This window comes from Xiphias gladius, chromosome 15 (genome assembly GCF_016859285.1).
Source record: "Xiphias gladius isolate SHS-SW01 ecotype Sanya breed wild chromosome 15, ASM1685928v1, whole genome shotgun sequence".
NCBI lineage: Eukaryota > Metazoa > Chordata > Actinopteri > Istiophoriformes > Xiphiidae > Xiphias > Xiphias gladius.
In genome coordinates this window covers 4,607,268-4,623,860 of record NC_053414.1, presented here as the reverse complement: position 1 = coordinate 4,623,860, position 16,593 = coordinate 4,607,268, and the positions used below count along the sequence as shown (strand labels likewise).

General features: G+C 44.7%; 1 protein-coding gene across 1 annotated transcript in view; it reads left to right on the top strand.

Annotated features, from left to right (window-relative positions):
• Nucleotides 1–8,703: 8,703 nt before the first annotated feature.
• The window catches only part of gpr179 (G protein-coupled receptor 179), a 32,137-nt gene continuing 24,247 nt past the window's right edge, over nucleotides 8,704–16,593 (top strand). The window contains 2 exon segments of the mRNA XM_040146871.1: nucleotides 8,704–9,626; nucleotides 10,833–10,941. Of these exon segments, the coding sequence (XP_040002805.1) occupies nucleotides 8,704–9,626; nucleotides 10,833–10,941 (1,032 nt within the window).

Genomic DNA, 16,593 nt, shown 5'->3' with positions numbered 1-16,593 from the left:
GCTGTAACGCTGCATCTATTAATAATAATGATCTTTATTTACATAACAGTTTAGCAAAAAAAAGAGTTTACAACGTGAGTTAGAGACAGTTATAGGAGCCTCAAATAAAATACATAACAAAATAGCTCAATTAAAAGCCAATGCAAAATCAATTAAAAGACAGTCAATAACAGTATCTTCTTGTGAGAACCTTGGCAGCAGTATTTTTGCACAAGCTGGAGTCGTTCAATAAATTTCTGGGGCAGGCCACAGAATCAGGAAACTTAGATAGTCCAAATGGGTGTAAACGAAGGCACGAGGAAGGTTTTCTTTTTATGTCCTGAAAATGAAAGAAAATATCTGGTCCTAGCAACGCTCCTGAGCTGACACACGGCCGTCTCTGTTATGGCACGGAAATCAGCAGGAGAGTTCAGGTGAGAATCAAGAATCACCCCTAGATTTCTAAACTCTTTGTGCACACTGCAAGTCCGAGGGGACTAAGGCCGACCATCACTCCAGTTTTATCCGTATTTAACAAAAGAAAGTCAGTAGCCAACCGGGATTTTGACAGAGGAGAGGTCTGCTGGATTCATGGACAGATATAAGTGAGTATCATCAGCATAACAGTAAATATAAATCATGCAATTTCAGAGGACTTGAGCCGGAGGTAACACATAAGATGGAAACATTAAAGGGGCCGAGAATAGACCCCTGGGGGAACACCGCAGGTAATCGCTGGCACTGGCAGACGAGACATTCCCTACAGGTAAAGATAAAGTTCTGTCACTCAGGTTAGATCTGAACCACTCAAGAGCAGTACCTGTCACATTACAGGTGCACTTCAGAGGTTTTACACGTGACAATCAGTTTACCACTCAGCCTGTGAAAACAGTTGTAATGTGTCTACTGTGGCTCTGCAGAGGGCTTCTCTAAAGTCTGAGGATATAACCCTTAGTATTGTTTGTCTCTTCCTTCCAAAATTATCCTTTTGGGCCTTTTTTGATGTGACAACCTATCGGCAGGAGATAGGTTCAAAATAGGCACAAAAATGACTCTGTTACCGTTGGGGACAGTTCACGATTTGGTTTTAAAAAATCACTACTTGGTTATGCTAAGGAACCCTCGTCATAATGGTTTAAATTATATTTGCTTGGTTGAAGCTGCGATAGTCGATATTTCTATAGTAACAATGTACCAAGTGACGATGTGAAAACAATGTCAGATCTGAACATACAGAGGATTACCAGCTGAATCTGCAGCTCCTCTCAACTTTACAGGGCTTTATATTGAGTTTAAGTTCATTTGTTTATCTATCGGGACCACAGCTTTACTGCTCTCCTTCACTCTCACCGCTCTCATAGCGTCATTTTCGGCCGCAGCAGGCAGCTGTTTTCAGAGAAAAAAAAGCTGTAAAAACCCACTGTCCACCACCTGCTGAGCAGCAAACAGCAGACAGACACAGTCAGAGACAAACTGGTGAACACAGTGGAGCATTTAGCAGCTAAAGAGCCAAATTTTTCCCTCAAGCGCTGGTGGAGACCAAAAACAGAGCTAAAAGAGAAGGAATACCGGACTTAGATTCGTTAGGTTGGACACAAACGTGACTCCAAACTGCTGGGTGTGTCAATAAGCAGCTGTTTGGTAACAAGTTTGCCATAAAATGTGATGACACATCAGTGTTGTGTTCACAACTTGTTTTTTTTGTTTTTGTTTTTTTAAAAACAGTTATTGCAGGTTAGGGAACAAACATGGTCATAGTTAAAAGAAATGTTAACCGTTGGTAAACAGGAAATATAGCATGGCATAACATAACATAAAACAATGAAACAATAAGAAAGGTAAAATGAAACAGTAAAATTTAGATCATAACAAAAGGACCAGTATACATGTACAAACATATATGTATACATGTATATATATATATGCACTGATGTTAGACAGTTAGACAGTTGACAATGATAAAATATACAAATATAGACCCCTTCCGAAAAAAAAAAAATACATAAAGATAATTCAATATAAATAGTAAAAAGGAGGAAATAAAACAGACATATAAATATATAACAGATCCCACATATGAACCCTGGCACATGATCCGGGAAAAACACTAATCCAGGTTTATCTAATAACATTAATTACTGGCTCGAGTTACAGTAATTGCAGGATCTGAGCGCTCATTAATGTCATTAGTTCCACCTCTGTTTTTCCTGCTGTAAGTCAGAATATCAGCTCCAAAAAAAATAAAAACATGAGTAGAAAAATTCATGCTCATCAGGTAAACACATCAGTCAGAGCCAAAAACATGGAGAAGCTTATGATACTGTCGAAGTGACTGTCAGTCAAGCAGGAAAACCTTGTGGTTTTCAGGTGCGCAACAGAAACTAATGAGAAAAATCCATAAAATGAAACAATAAAATGACGTTATTTCAATAAAATTCCACGGCTACTTGACACCACCTCCTTGAATTTGCTCAGAACTATTTTACAGGTCACATCTGATGAAGTGTTGCGAGTGATGGCGAGGATGAGTTCACACTTAAGAGCAAGCTTATTTACTCCTCCATCAGACGGCTGTCACTTTTCAAATGTGCTGTTCTCTGTCTTCTTCTTGGCTTCAAACCCCCTGAATCAGACAGGTTCCTCCCTTATGAGGTTCGACTTTAATGTCAAAGAAAACTGATAATAATTGATATTAATCACAAGTGAAACCACAGCAGAGAATTTGCCAAAAAATGAGTCTGACACAAGTGAACCACATTAGTCTGTGGCCTGATGAATAGAGATTAGCTCTAGATATGGCCACAGATACCCAGCTCTGTTTCCAAAATAGCAAAATATACAGTAATACAATATGCCTCAAACCAAACCTGTGTGTGTTTCCGTCGGCTTTTCAGTGGTCGACAGAAAATAAAACGAGCACGACTGGATGAGAAAGACGTGTTACACCTGAGCCTGATCTGCCCCGTTCCTGCTGATTTCAAATCTACACAATCCAAACTTGTTGAGCAAGATGGGTCCAGTGTAACGGGCTGGTTGTAGGCTGCCGTGGCACACGCGGGCTCTTCACCCGGCTGATCCTGGTCGCGTCTGGTCGGCAGGTCTGAACAGCCAACAGTCTGGGCCTTCACACTGTTCACTTACACACCGAAGGTTGTTCAGGAGGAGACAAGACGAAAAGAAAAGAAAATGGAAGAAATACAAACAGGATAGAATAAGTGAAATAAAAGACAATAGAGAGAGAACGGTAGACAAGCAGAGAATGACAGTACATCGGCCAGATGATCAAACGGTACGTAAAATAACCCTGTGGAAAAGTGCAATGAGTAACCAGGGAGAATGGAATATTCAAATGAAATAAATAAATAGAATGAAATAAAACTTCACAGTGGTACAGATACAGCTGAGAAAAGAAGATGAGCTCATAAGAATAAGATGCGAAAAGAGGAATTGAAAAAGAAGAGAATAAAAATACAAAATATAAGAATATAATAGAATATGTTGCACGAAAATCACAGCAAAGTTCTGAACGACACAACAAACAACAGTTAAATCCATGTCACAGCAAGTTGAATGAAGCTGAAGCTCAGACGGAGCAGAGAAGAAACCAGGGCCGACCCAAACATTTTTACGGCTCTAAGCAGAGTGTGACCCCCCCCGACCCGACCGGAAGTAACCGCTCTGCGAGGCTGCGCTTATGGCATGAGAAAATACTCCGTCAGACCTGCTTGCCGGCTGGTCGGAGAGCTTCAGAAACTCCCATGACAAACAGCTGTGAGGGGCTAATTCTCCACTACAGAAGAAGAGGGTGCAACAAGGTGAAATTCAAGATGACGGGAGCGCGGGTCAAACCTAAAACAGCGAAAGAAATAAGTAGAAAACGTGATGGAAATATGGCATTTCTGTTTGCTTCACGTATTAATCTAAGGGAGGCTGCAGTCTCCTCATGGCTCCGCAGAGATCTGGGGTTTTCCTTCGCCTCATGTACGTCACGATTTTATTCACTAAGTCTGTTTCCATTGCACTTTGTCGGTACAGGCCAACTTTTCCACCTCAGCCTCAGCGATATTTCAAATTTTTTTTCAAATCTCCAGCATTTCAACTCCGGCTTTGTTTATGCGCAAACTGGAAATTACAAATAAAAACAGGCGGGTGGAAACTCACCACTTTTCTTGTGACCAACCAGTGACCAATGTCTTCCTGGAGAAAAACCGTGAAAATGTGAGCTGTTATTGAAACGTTACTGGGAAAAGTCAGAGGATCATCGAAGTTATTACAGTTCACCCTGGAGGGAACGAGAATGTGTGTCGAAAACTCATCAGCAACAACCATGAATTTGATTACTGCTGAAAGGTTTCACCCCGGACCAAAGTGGTGGACCAGCGGACAAACGGACGGACCATCACCGCCGTCCCCAGGACCGTGCCGCCAGCGTGGCCAAAACAAAAGCTAATAAACCCGGCACTGTCCTTAGTCAAGTGCAGTGCAAGACACAGCAAACCAAACAATAAGCCAGACTTCCACTGTGTGAGGGCCGCCTCCCTGCTGCGCGGCCCCGAGCAGCAGCTTAGCCTCGTTTCCAGTCGGATTGCTTCAAGCACAGAGAGCAGCCTCCACAGCCAGTGAGAGTCCGAACAGCCGAGACCGACGCTGGGCGGTGGAGTGCCGCAATAACGCTGGGTGACAGGCAGATGGCGCTGCAGGCCATCCGGCAGTGATGGATGATGCCGCTCCTGAGTACAGATAATGACGGGAGAGTGGATGAAGGGCCATTAATCCTTAGAGTGTGTGTGTGTGTGTGTGTGTGTTTACATGTGAGCCGCAGAGAGTTTGTCCGTATCTGAGCTTTATGTGAAGTAATCAAACTAACAACCCGCCCTGCAGAGCTGAATATTGATGTGATGCAGCCTGGAGGTCAGAGGTCGGCCGCATGCAACATTAATATTACGCAACCGTTTCATCGTGCCGTGTTGTAATGTTTTATGTTTTGTTTGCGTTCTCTCAGCAGACACATCTAATCGCGTCTTCTCGTCTCGTGTCGTCTTGTCTCATTTGAATTTTACGTGAAATTTTTTTACGGCAAAGTCTCAGAATGTTATCGAGCGCATTTTTAAAAAAGCAACGTGTAGAGCAACAGCAGCAACAGCAGCAACAGCAGCGACAGAAGCGGCAGGAGCAGAAGGGCTGAAAGAATTGATAAACACACTTGATTTGTCTCGTCTCATTTTACGTCTTCTCATTTGATTTTGTTTAAGTTGGTCTTACTTTGTTCATTTTGTAAGACAACAGAGACTCCAACGCTTCAAGAGTAAAGTTCTGTCAAGAGAAAAGTTGAAAAATGTTGAGAAAATTCCTCTCATTTCTATATAGGAGACTGTAAAACGGCAGTTTCACCAAATTGTCCCGAAATAATCACCAGAAAAGGTAATAATGGATATGTGTGTAGAATCAGATCACAGCATCGCCTGCATCTCGACTCAGGCCACAGCAAAGGATGAGCAGCAGAGCATCTATCCACTCGGGGCTTCGGTGCAGGCCACAGTCGCCGAGCGCAGGCTGTGGTTTTGGACTCTGCACAGACAAGGTCTCACCGAACCCGGCAACCTCACTGTGGCCACAAGACGTCAGGAAGCCGCACACAGCCACTGCGTCCGGCTGGTCTCCGCCGCCCAGGGGTAGTTCAGGCCTGTCCTTCTGCGTGAAAACCGCACGTCGTCGTTCTTGTCCGTTTCTGGTTGTGTACAGATTAAACGGCTCGTTACTCAGAGGGCTTTAGCCGCGGCGGTAAGTGTTCTTCGGACAGAGCCACGACGGCCCTTTCCCACTGCGTCCAGTCCTTATGTTAAGCTGGACTAAGCCCCGTCCTGATTCCAGCTCCGTACTTGAAAGATGTTTTTACGTTGTTTTTTTTTTCAAGTTTGTCTTGAAACGCGTACGCACACGTTCATATGCACTGTACAATAAAACCGCTCTCGGTCACTGCTTCTGTTCCTCCTCTTGGGGGGGGGGGGTTGAGCCTATGAAGATACCCACTTGCTTGGACTCACTCAAACAGCTGAAGCTTCGTATTTGCAACAGCTGAACTTTGGACACAACAACACTCGTATTTCCCAAACTTACATTCCACATACTCTTAAAAACACTCGTGTTTAATCAAATTTGCCGCAGACTACTTTGACAAAAGGCAAACCCGGGGCCAGTTAAATCCCAGAATACGGGTTGGAGGCAGAAAATCATGAAGCTGCTACCTGTAGCCTGTAGTTTGATCTGTACATAACTTCAAGGGAACTGGGTACACGCAACGCACAAATGGCGGGAGGAGCGGTGGGAATCGGGGGGAGGGGCACGGCTCATTTCTACCCTGGGGTCCTCTATTAAATTGACTTTTTAGTGAAATATTGTTCATTTGTGGTGAGTTTTTCTCGATGGTTGATGATTAAAAAAAACAAAAAAGAAACTTGAGCTGTACTCTAGGAGGGGGGGACATTTCTGTGGCAGAATTTTTTGGGAAAGAAGACGAACGTTTGCAACCTAACGTGACACGGAAGAAGTTGGGTTGCAGTCCGACAAATGTTTCACCGCCGCCACGGTACTTTTTTTTATTGTCTCATGGCCTGGGCACTTGTGTGTGTGCAGGACACCACAAATAACGCAACTAACTGGAAAAGTAGAGAAGCACAGCAAGACTTTAAGGGAGAGGAGAGGGGGGGGAAAAAAGAAGAAGAAGAAGGAAACTGAAGGAGCAGATTGTGACTCGGGTGGCGTTTAACTGACGGCACCACTTGTTTGTTTGGTTTTTTTTTGTAACAGACAGGAACATGATTAGATCGCAACAGGACATGCATGCACAGGTGACATAAACACACACACACACACACACACACACCATCTGTGCCTTTTTGTCTTCCTTGGGCTTGACTGCGGCACCTTCGCTGCTCTGCAGTGAAGCCCCAGGGTGGGAGGTGGGAGTGTTGTTTGAGTATATGTTTGTGTGTGTTTGTGTGTATGTGCATATGGGGGGGGGGTTATTCTCAGAAACCTGTTGCCATGGCCACCAAAACAAGGATTCTTGCCTGCATCACTCCACCCAGCGAGCGTGCTTCGCTTCGCCCTTCTCTCTCTCTCTCTTTCTCTTCCTTCCCTTTTCTTTTTTTCCCTCCTCACGCTTCTCATGCAGCATCTCTCGCTCATCCAGACTTTGGTGCAGGCACACACAAGCATGAAGACAGTGTTTGCTAGTGCACATCCCTGCACACACACACACACACACACACACACGGGGAATTCCCTGACATTGCAAAAAACGGGAAACAATGATAAAATTCAAATTTCATCTCGTTGTTTTCACCTCTTTAATCAACACTTCAACTTTATGCATTTATGATATCCTCCACAGTGTGTGTGTGTTTGTGTGTGTTTGTGTGTGTTTGTGTGTGCAGTTAAAGAGCATCCTCTTCTCCACTCCACTCCCTGTGTAGGACCAGTTAATCCATCCATCCATCCATCCATCCATCCAGCAGGGAGATTCTTGATGGACGCCCAAATGCAGCAGAGCTTAACCCTCATCTCTGACTGACTGCATCATCCTCTCCTCGGTGAAAACACACACACACAGACACACACACACACACACACACACACACACAGACACACACACACACACACACACACACACACACACACACACACACACACACACACACACACACACACACACACACACACACACACACACACACACACACACACACACACACACACACACACACACACACACACAGACACACACACACACACACACACACACACACACACACACACACACACACACACACACACACACAGAGCAGATGTACCACTCTCATCACCTTTCAGCGCTGGTGAGCGTCCCTGTCGATACGGAGGAGGGAGGCACGGGGTGAATGAAGGGATGAAGGGAGGGGAGGGGAAGAGGGAATGATGGGAGCGGGGTGGGGAGGGAGGATGGACCAGCATCACAAGCCTCCGTCAGACGGGCTGGAAGTCTTTGGAGCAACAGATAGCAGAGCGGGTGACAGAAGGAGAAGAAGAGAGGAGGAAAGAGAGGGAGGGAATCTGCTTCTCCCTTCATCCCTCCATCTCTACAACACGCTGCTCACCTCCCATCCCCTCCTCCCACCAGCCAGGGGGATCCCCCCAACTTTGAGGCTTTACCCTCCTCCTCATCCTCCTCCTCCTCCTCCTCCTCCTCCTTGCGCACGCTGCGTTTATTTTGCACTGGAGCGACTTTAAAACCGGACACCGGAGACCGAGCTCCACCGCGGGCTGGAGAGACCGGACGGACTGCGGAGATGCGGGCATCGCTCCCCCCGTCGGCCGCCTCTTCCCACCGCCACCACCGCGGACGCGCGGGTGTAATGATATTTTCTTGCGAGCGCGTGCGCGTGCGCCCCAAGGCGCTTGCATGTGCCCGCGCGGCGCACAGATGGAGCCGTGCGTTCCGAGCGTGAGCGACAGCGCCGCAGACCGAGGGGCCGCGCTCCACCCGGACACCCGCCGCCTCTGCCAGCGCCTCCCTGATGTGAAGATGAGGAAATCTCAGCGGAAAGTCCCAACCTCCGCCAACATGTGACGCTTCTGTCTCCTCAAGTTAATTACAAAAGGGCTGAAGAGCCGAAAAGAGACGGTGTCGTCCCGTGTGACCCCCTTCGCCCCTCTCCTCCTCTTCCTCCCCGGAGTGAATCCAGGATGGGTCCTGTCTGGCTTCTTCTTCTGCTCCCATCCTTCCTCAGAGCCCAGGTGACTCCAGACTCCACATCAGGAGTCCCCGTGGAGGCAGTCAACACCACTGACTCTTTAACAAACAGCACAAGAACTTCAGACACCTCCACGCCCCCCTCCAGCTCCTTCAGACCCCCAGAGCCTTCTGGGTTTGCAGCCACGCCTTCAGAACCTCCCACACAGGAGGAGGATGACTGGTCAGTGGCAGAGACCTTCTTGTACACCGGAGACGCCTCCGCTCTGGAAGTGGCTCGCTGCTCACGGGCGTACAGCTCACCTGGGCAGACCGGATCCCTGCCCCTCAGCTTCAGCGCCCCCCTCCGGCCGGCTCTGGACGCACTAGCCGGTACTGCCAACTTCCTCAACATGATCTTCCAGGCCAGTGATCTGCGGGAGAGCACGGTGCAGGAGGACATGGAGTGGTACCACGCCCTGGTCCGTGCCCTCCTGGAGGCCGACGTGCTCATCCAGCGGGCCCTGCTCACCTTCGATGCCGACCCCACCACCCCGGTGCCGCAGCTGGTGCTCTGCGCCACCCGCAACCCGACAGCCAAGGTGCAGACCATCCTTCTGCAGGACTTATCCAAGGCCTGGGAGAGCCTGCACCCACCTGCCCCGGCCCCAGATGACAGCTGGTTCAGAAGCTTTAAATTCCCAGAGTCCAACCAGCCGATGGCGACCCTGTCCAAACGGGTGCTCCTCAATGACCTCAACACCTTGGACACGCCCAAGTGGGGGCAGGGTGACAGCTATGTGACCAATCGTAGCGGGGTGCGCTGGGGCAGCGCCCCCTTCCTGGACTGCAAGGACGGACGCTTCGTGCCAGGCTGGATGCTCACGCTGTCCACATCTTTCTACGGCCTCAAGCCCGACCTGACACCTGAGTTCAGGTTAGGACCCACACACACACACACACACACACACACACACACACACACACACACACACACACACACACACACACACACACATAAATGCGAGCTCACACAGAAGATGAACCATTACAAATCTTCAAACACACCAATACACTGACTGCTACAACAACGGAAACTGGAAGGCACGATTCACAATCAAGCTGTCTCACGCTGATGACGTCACTTATTTTACACAGGTGTTTTGCTGTAATTGGTGGCTCCAAGAATATTATCACGTGACCGATGACATCATTCACTGGCAGATGCACAGTACATCAGGGATCTTTAACTACCAGCCTGCGAGATAATTTCTTGAATTATAAACTTGTTGGGGGCTTTATTTTTAGATCTGACTTGCATATTAATTTCTCTTAAATTTTCCCCGCTCTTTCATCTTAGAGCAATCACTTAATCTTCTAGGAGGTTTCTGCAAAACCGGAACAGCCCAGTTTGGCTTTTTGCTTGACGTAAATGTTTCCTGCCATCAGGAAAGAGAAAGCTGAGAGTCTTCAGGAACGACGTGTCAAGCGGCCTCGCTCCACCGCGTGAGCAGAGCAGTATGTTAGGTAGAGCAGAAGAAAACTCCAGTTGCTCAGCTCCATTGTCGCAGAGTTGTAAACAATGACCTGTCTGGTAGGAGCTCCCAGAGTCCCCCTTAGATCAGGTTAGGACCTGATCCATCACATGTTGAAGATGTTATTGCAAGTAGATAGTGTTGGTTAAAACATCCTTTATCTCCGGTTTGTTTCGTGCTCCTCACTGAAGTTGGAGCCATTTCTCTCGGCTCTTCTGCCGATAAAACGGAATCAAAACCAGGATGACATTTCACAAATAATTTCACTGCAGTATTTGTATTTCACTTGCCTTTCTAGTTCTGTGTTGGCCGCTGTGACCTTTCCTCCAGCACTCTGGAGAGAGGTTTGATAAGCATTTGGGATAAAAATTATGTTTGAATCAACAGAGTTTGATAAAATATGACCTTTGAAAGGGAATCCACTTACAGGCCACACAGGTTTCTGCAGAGGAAATGCGGAGCTGCAGGAATAAAAAAGATTATTCTAAGGAGTCTGATGTTATTTAGAGCCACTCTTTTTTGTGTTTACTCTGACAAACACACCGGTCTCTTGTGCGCATCTTTGTCTTTCTGTCTTTCTTTGTCTCTCTTTGTCTTTCCTCTTTCAGAGGTGTGATCCGTGTGGACGTCACCATTCAGGACATTGACTTGGACCAGTGTGCAACAGGGGACAGCTGGTTTGCTGATACGCACCAGTGCAACCGCACCACCATGGAGGTAAACACAGCGATGCAAGAACCAGGGAGAGAAACTACCTGCTACCTGGTTTTTATGAGCTGAACCACAGCAGAAAAGCTTACTTTTACCTACTTTTGAATTTACCTCATTTAGCACCAAACTGCTAAATTACAGGGGAACCAGCCCTTGGTAACAAAAGTCCCAATTAGCTGGGTTTCTTACCTCTGCCAACGAGGTTTATGTTTCAGTTGTTGTTTGTTATTTATGGATATTTCAAAAACTATTCAGCAGAATTGAATGAAATTTGGTGAAAAGCTCAGCAATGGGCCAGGAGACAAATGGTTGATTTTGGTGCAGATACAGATCCAACAGTGTCATCGTGTAGCCACTTATAGACAACTTTACATTAGCAAAGGCAATGCCTGGGGGGGTCTGTTCACCACTTGGGTCCACACTGAAATTTCTCAACAACTACTAGGATTGATTACCATGAAAATTGGTACAGATATTAAAAGGTTCTCTAGATGATTAATCCTAATGATTTCGGTGATCCCCTGACTTTTCATCTAGCTCCACCAGCAGGTCAAAGTTTTCATTTACCCAGTAAAAATATCTCATCATCTAAAGGGTTGATTGACACAAAATTTTGTACAGACATTCGTGGTTTCCACAGGATGAATCCTGGTGACTTAGGTGATCTCTGGACCTTTTATATAACCCCATCCGCAGGTTTTTGGACATTTTTGGTAAGGGCATAAAAGGTCTCCACAATAATTGGATGAATTGCCATGAAATAAAAGAAATTGTTCCCTAAAGGGATGAATTGTAATCACGTTGGCTGTAGACTGTTGAACTTGTTTGCAAGAAGCAAAATAATTTTTTCTTAAAGTTCCTGATTTCCACTTTAACAGACAGGTGCTTAAATTATGTGGGGAAGCCATTAAAAGGCATTGATATGTTTGTTAATTTTTCATACCGTTTTCTTATAATTGGTTGCCATATTTCTTTGGGTTTGGCCTCTTTGACGAATCGCCATGACTCCTGAATGCACTACGCAATTGCAACCAAATTGCGATAATCCAGGTCACCTATAGGTTGGTTTGAGAATTCGTATCAGTCATACCCAAGTGTCAGACCCCTCTTCTAACCTTTAAGCCACGTCTCAAAAGGGCACTCTGCTCTACTAACAGAACCAAGAATCCCTCAAAACACACATAATGAAAATGTTACCTTACCTATGAAACATCAAGGATGTTGAACTTTTATGGAGACAAAATGGGTTATTTTGAAAAGCGAGAGGGAAACTTGTTTAAGGATGTTTAGTATTATTCTTAATGAAACTGTCTCACAAAGTATCAGTTTTGAATCTCACAGGAGGCTTTTTTTTCCTGGAGTTTTGAGATAATTTCTTGGATTTTAGGTTAGTTTAAAACAAGCTTCAACTTTATGATTTTTCTGTATTTTCTCTTGCGAGTATTAAGTGTAGAATATCTACTTGGACAGTTCAAATTAGAGAGAAAGGAGGACTGTGAGAGTGGAATGACATGCGATGAAGCTAAACATTGGCAGTTCCCAAGACAGCGGCTATATGGTACATATTGTACTGTACCTTAGATTAATGACCCATCAGGATGTCCCCTTTTTGTGTAATACAAAAGCACTTTCAGCATACCAGCCTCGTTGGTTAATGAAACAACAATCATCATTGGCTTACCTCTTTTTCCTGCCCGTGACGGAGTCCGGCTGAATTTTGAGACAAAAAGATTGAGAACTTCAAGATTTTCTCCTCAGTTTGAAGGCAGAAGTGTGGTGTTGGAAAGGGAAATCTGGATATTGGATGACTGATTTGTCTCAGACCTCGCCCGGTCTCAGACCTATCATTCACCACGCACATCTCCAATTTGCTCAGCGATTAAAATACTGTAGGTCTGACATTGGGCCAATTGACACCTATTAAAACCAGCTGGAGAGACAACCAATCAGAGCTTTGTAGACTGTGTAAAGAATGGGGACACCATCCTTCGTCATAGCTAGCAAGCTACTTAGCTACATCTAAGGAAAATAGTGACAGAAAAATGTCTACAAAAAGGCAACAAGTGTGGATGATGTTGACATAGTTCTTATAAATTGAATTTAAAAATAACTCTCCAAATTAGATATTTCTTTGCTCTTTGAGACAATTGTTCAGTTTAGTCCACTGCTAAACTTACACTGAGTCTGAAATTTGAGGTTATTCTCAACCTCTTTGAGTACAAATTAAAAAAAAAAAAAACTTGACAGAAGAGTTTGCAAACTTGAGACCGCATGTAGCAAACTCAAACTACCTCCAGCCACAGTCATATTTCCATTTTTCTGAGAACTTCAACCTCTTAAACTTTGGATTTACCCTTAAAGTTTGCCCTTTAGTTTCTTTACATTTGGAAAATTAAACTATATATACTGTATTTTGTATCTATTTGTTTCAGTGCTTTATTGCAACTACAGAATGATACTTGTAGTGAGTGAAATACTCATTGAGTAATGTTGTTAATGGCTGCACCATTTCATTCGATGGATTGTCTGCTGCATCATTTAAGATGCGCTTTTTCCAAAATTCAACCTGACAGATTTGGAATGTTTGGAGCCGGTAGGTTTACGAAGCACACAGGTGGGCAGCCATGTGCAGAGAAGTAACTTCAATGATAGAGATGATGAGGGCGGGGGCTTACAGGCCAACGGGAAGACCCGCAACATGCAGGTTGGCAAGAACGGGAGGACACAGGATAAAGGACAACACACAGTCTGGCAGGGAGTACGTAGAACAGGCAGGTTGAAATACTGGCTGGGATCATGAAGAAACTGGAAACAGGTGTGTGAGTGGGCGGGGAAGATCAGGGGTTACTGCAGGGCAGGTGGATGTGGAAGTCAGGAAGCAGGGACCGGTGGGAGAGACTTAGGGCATCTGGTGGGTGGGTGGAGAACGTCAGGACACAGAATGGCCAAAATAAACAGCCCGAGGCAGGAAATCGCGACAAACTTTAGAATCTCAACTAGATTGAAAAGTGCTTGTCCGCACAAGATGAGTTTAAAATGATGGACTTATGGGTGGCCCTGCTGGGTTTAAGAGGTAAATACAGAACAGCTATCGAGTGCACCTTCATGTGACAATGTTTAGTGTGTCCGAGGTCAAGAATTGACTTTGAATATCAACTTTAAAGCCAAAATGGACGAGAAGTGAAAAAAAAAAGTGAAGCACAATTACCAAACAACTGGGCAACTCCATCTTCTGATGAAAGTCATGGTATGAAATCAAAAACTCCAGAAGAACCTCTGAGTGAACCTTGATTTGATCTTTGATCCAAAGTCAAGAATTACCTCTTTATCTTGACATTATGTGATGTGTTTAAGACATCATAACTGTAGGTATTTCCACTTTATTCAAATATTGTTTACAACAGCGATTCCCAACATGGGTACTTCCGATTTGTATTAAAAAAAAATATGCGCATATTGTGTCAGCTCTAGCACCTGAGCACTGAGTGATAGGTCTGTGTGAAAACTATTTAGCAAGTGGGCAGAAACATCTATTAAATAGTTAGATAAATGGTTGAAAAAAGAACCACTAGATAAGTGTTTAATATAGTTAGCTAATAGTAAAAAAAAGAAAAAGAAAAGAAAGGTTAAATAAAAATGTTAAACAGTTGAAATAGCTAAAATGAATGGTTAAATAAGATAGCTGATAGCTAAACTGGATAAATGGTTAAAATGGATGGTTAAAGTAACGGATCAATAGTTATCTTAAATTGATGAATAAATAGTTGAAACAGTCGGATAAATGGTAAAATAGCTAAAGGTTTTGAATAAATGATAACTGGGGAATGGTGAACAAAAATGGATAAGTGGTGATTATAAATGATTAATAGATAGCTAACATGAATACATAACAGGAGGAGGATAACCCGCTGAAAAAGTTAGCTAAAGGTAAGAGATACACTGAAATAAATACTTGTGACAATGCAGGAGGATTTGAGTTCATCTGGGGGTACACCTGTCAAAAAGGTTGGGGACCACTGGTCTAAACCGTAGACAAACTGTTTAAACTGTCTAACTCTTGTTCGTGACCTTTAGTTACATCACACACATACACTCTAAACTGTTTGTGACCTCTCAAGATGGTTTAAGGCCTTTCTGTCTGTACTCATTATTCAGTTTTTTTCCTCTTTATCCTTTCATCCATTCCCACTTCCACTCCTCTGTCTGCTCGCCCATCCCCTCCACCACCGCCACCAGTCTTTCTGCTTCGGTCTCCCTTTTCCCTGCCGGCCCGTCTGTCCAGACCCAATCCTGTACCTCTCTTCTCAGCCGTCTATTTAAAGATGGCTGTGCTGGGTGGCAGGCTGTGGGATGATCTGATGGATTATGGTGATAATCCAGCCCGCTGACATACTTCCCCTTTATGCGCCCGCACTCACAGAGGTCTGAAACACAAGAGAAGAACGGTCCCAAAAATCCCAAATCCACACGGCACCCTTTGTCCTGTCCTGTCCTACCTGGTTTAGAGGATTCAAACCCTTTGGCTAGGCAGAGCATGTATTGGGTCACCCACTTTCTTCTGTCCTGGGTCTTGTGTCCTGTTTGGCTTTCTCCCCTCTCATTTCTTAACATGTCTTCTTTGTCCCTTATTATCTTGTCTTGTACGGTCCCATCCCAAATCTTCTCTCGTCATGTCTCGTTGTGTCTCATCTTATCTCATGTAGACTTGTCTTGCTTTCCTTCCCTGTTCTGTCTTCTCTTATCATATCTCATCATCTTGTCTTGCCTCGACTCATCTCTTGTAGATTTGGCCTGCGTTGTCCTCTGATGCCTTGTCAATGTCTCTGTCTTGTATCTTATATCATCTAATCTCTTCCTTCCTCATATCACCCCATTTCATTTAGTCTTGGCCAGCCTTGTCCTTCAATGCCTTGTTTCATCTAATTTCGTTCGCTTCTTCTTGTCTCATTGCAATTCTTCCCATCTAGACTTGTCCTACTTTGTCCTTTTCATGCCTTCATTCAACTTATGTCATTTTGTCTCATCTTATCTACTTCCATCTCTTCTCCTTTCATATTGTCTTGTGTCATGTCATCTCATCCCAGATAGTCTTCCCCACTGTGGTCCACTCTTTCCCTATCTCATCTTTTTCTGTCCTGTCTTCTCTTATCTTGTCTTGTCTCCTCTCATCATACAGTATTTCATCTCATCTTATGTCATGTAGTCTTGCCCTGCCTTGTCCTTTCATGTCTTGTCTCGTCTTGTTTTTCTTTGTCTTGCCCCGTCATGTCTCAAAGTATGATTCCATCTCATCTTGTCCTACCTTTTTGATGCCTGGCTTAATCTTGTCCTGTCTTCTATCATATCATCTAAACTCATCTCAACTCATCTCAACTCAGTCTTCACCTTTATGATCTTTTCATGTCTTGTCTCATCTTGTTTTTCTTTGTCTTGCTCTGTCATGTCTTAAAGTATGATGTTCTGACTTGTCATGTCTTGTCTCTTCTTGTCACATATCGTTACATCTCATTGTCTCTCACTTCATCCCATCTCTTCTCATATAGTCTTGTTTGGCCTTGTCCTTTCATGCATAGTCTCTTCTTGCCCTGTCCTGTCTTCTCTCATCTGATCTCATCTGATCTCATCTTGTCTTCTCCCCTCTTTTTCGCTAATCTTACC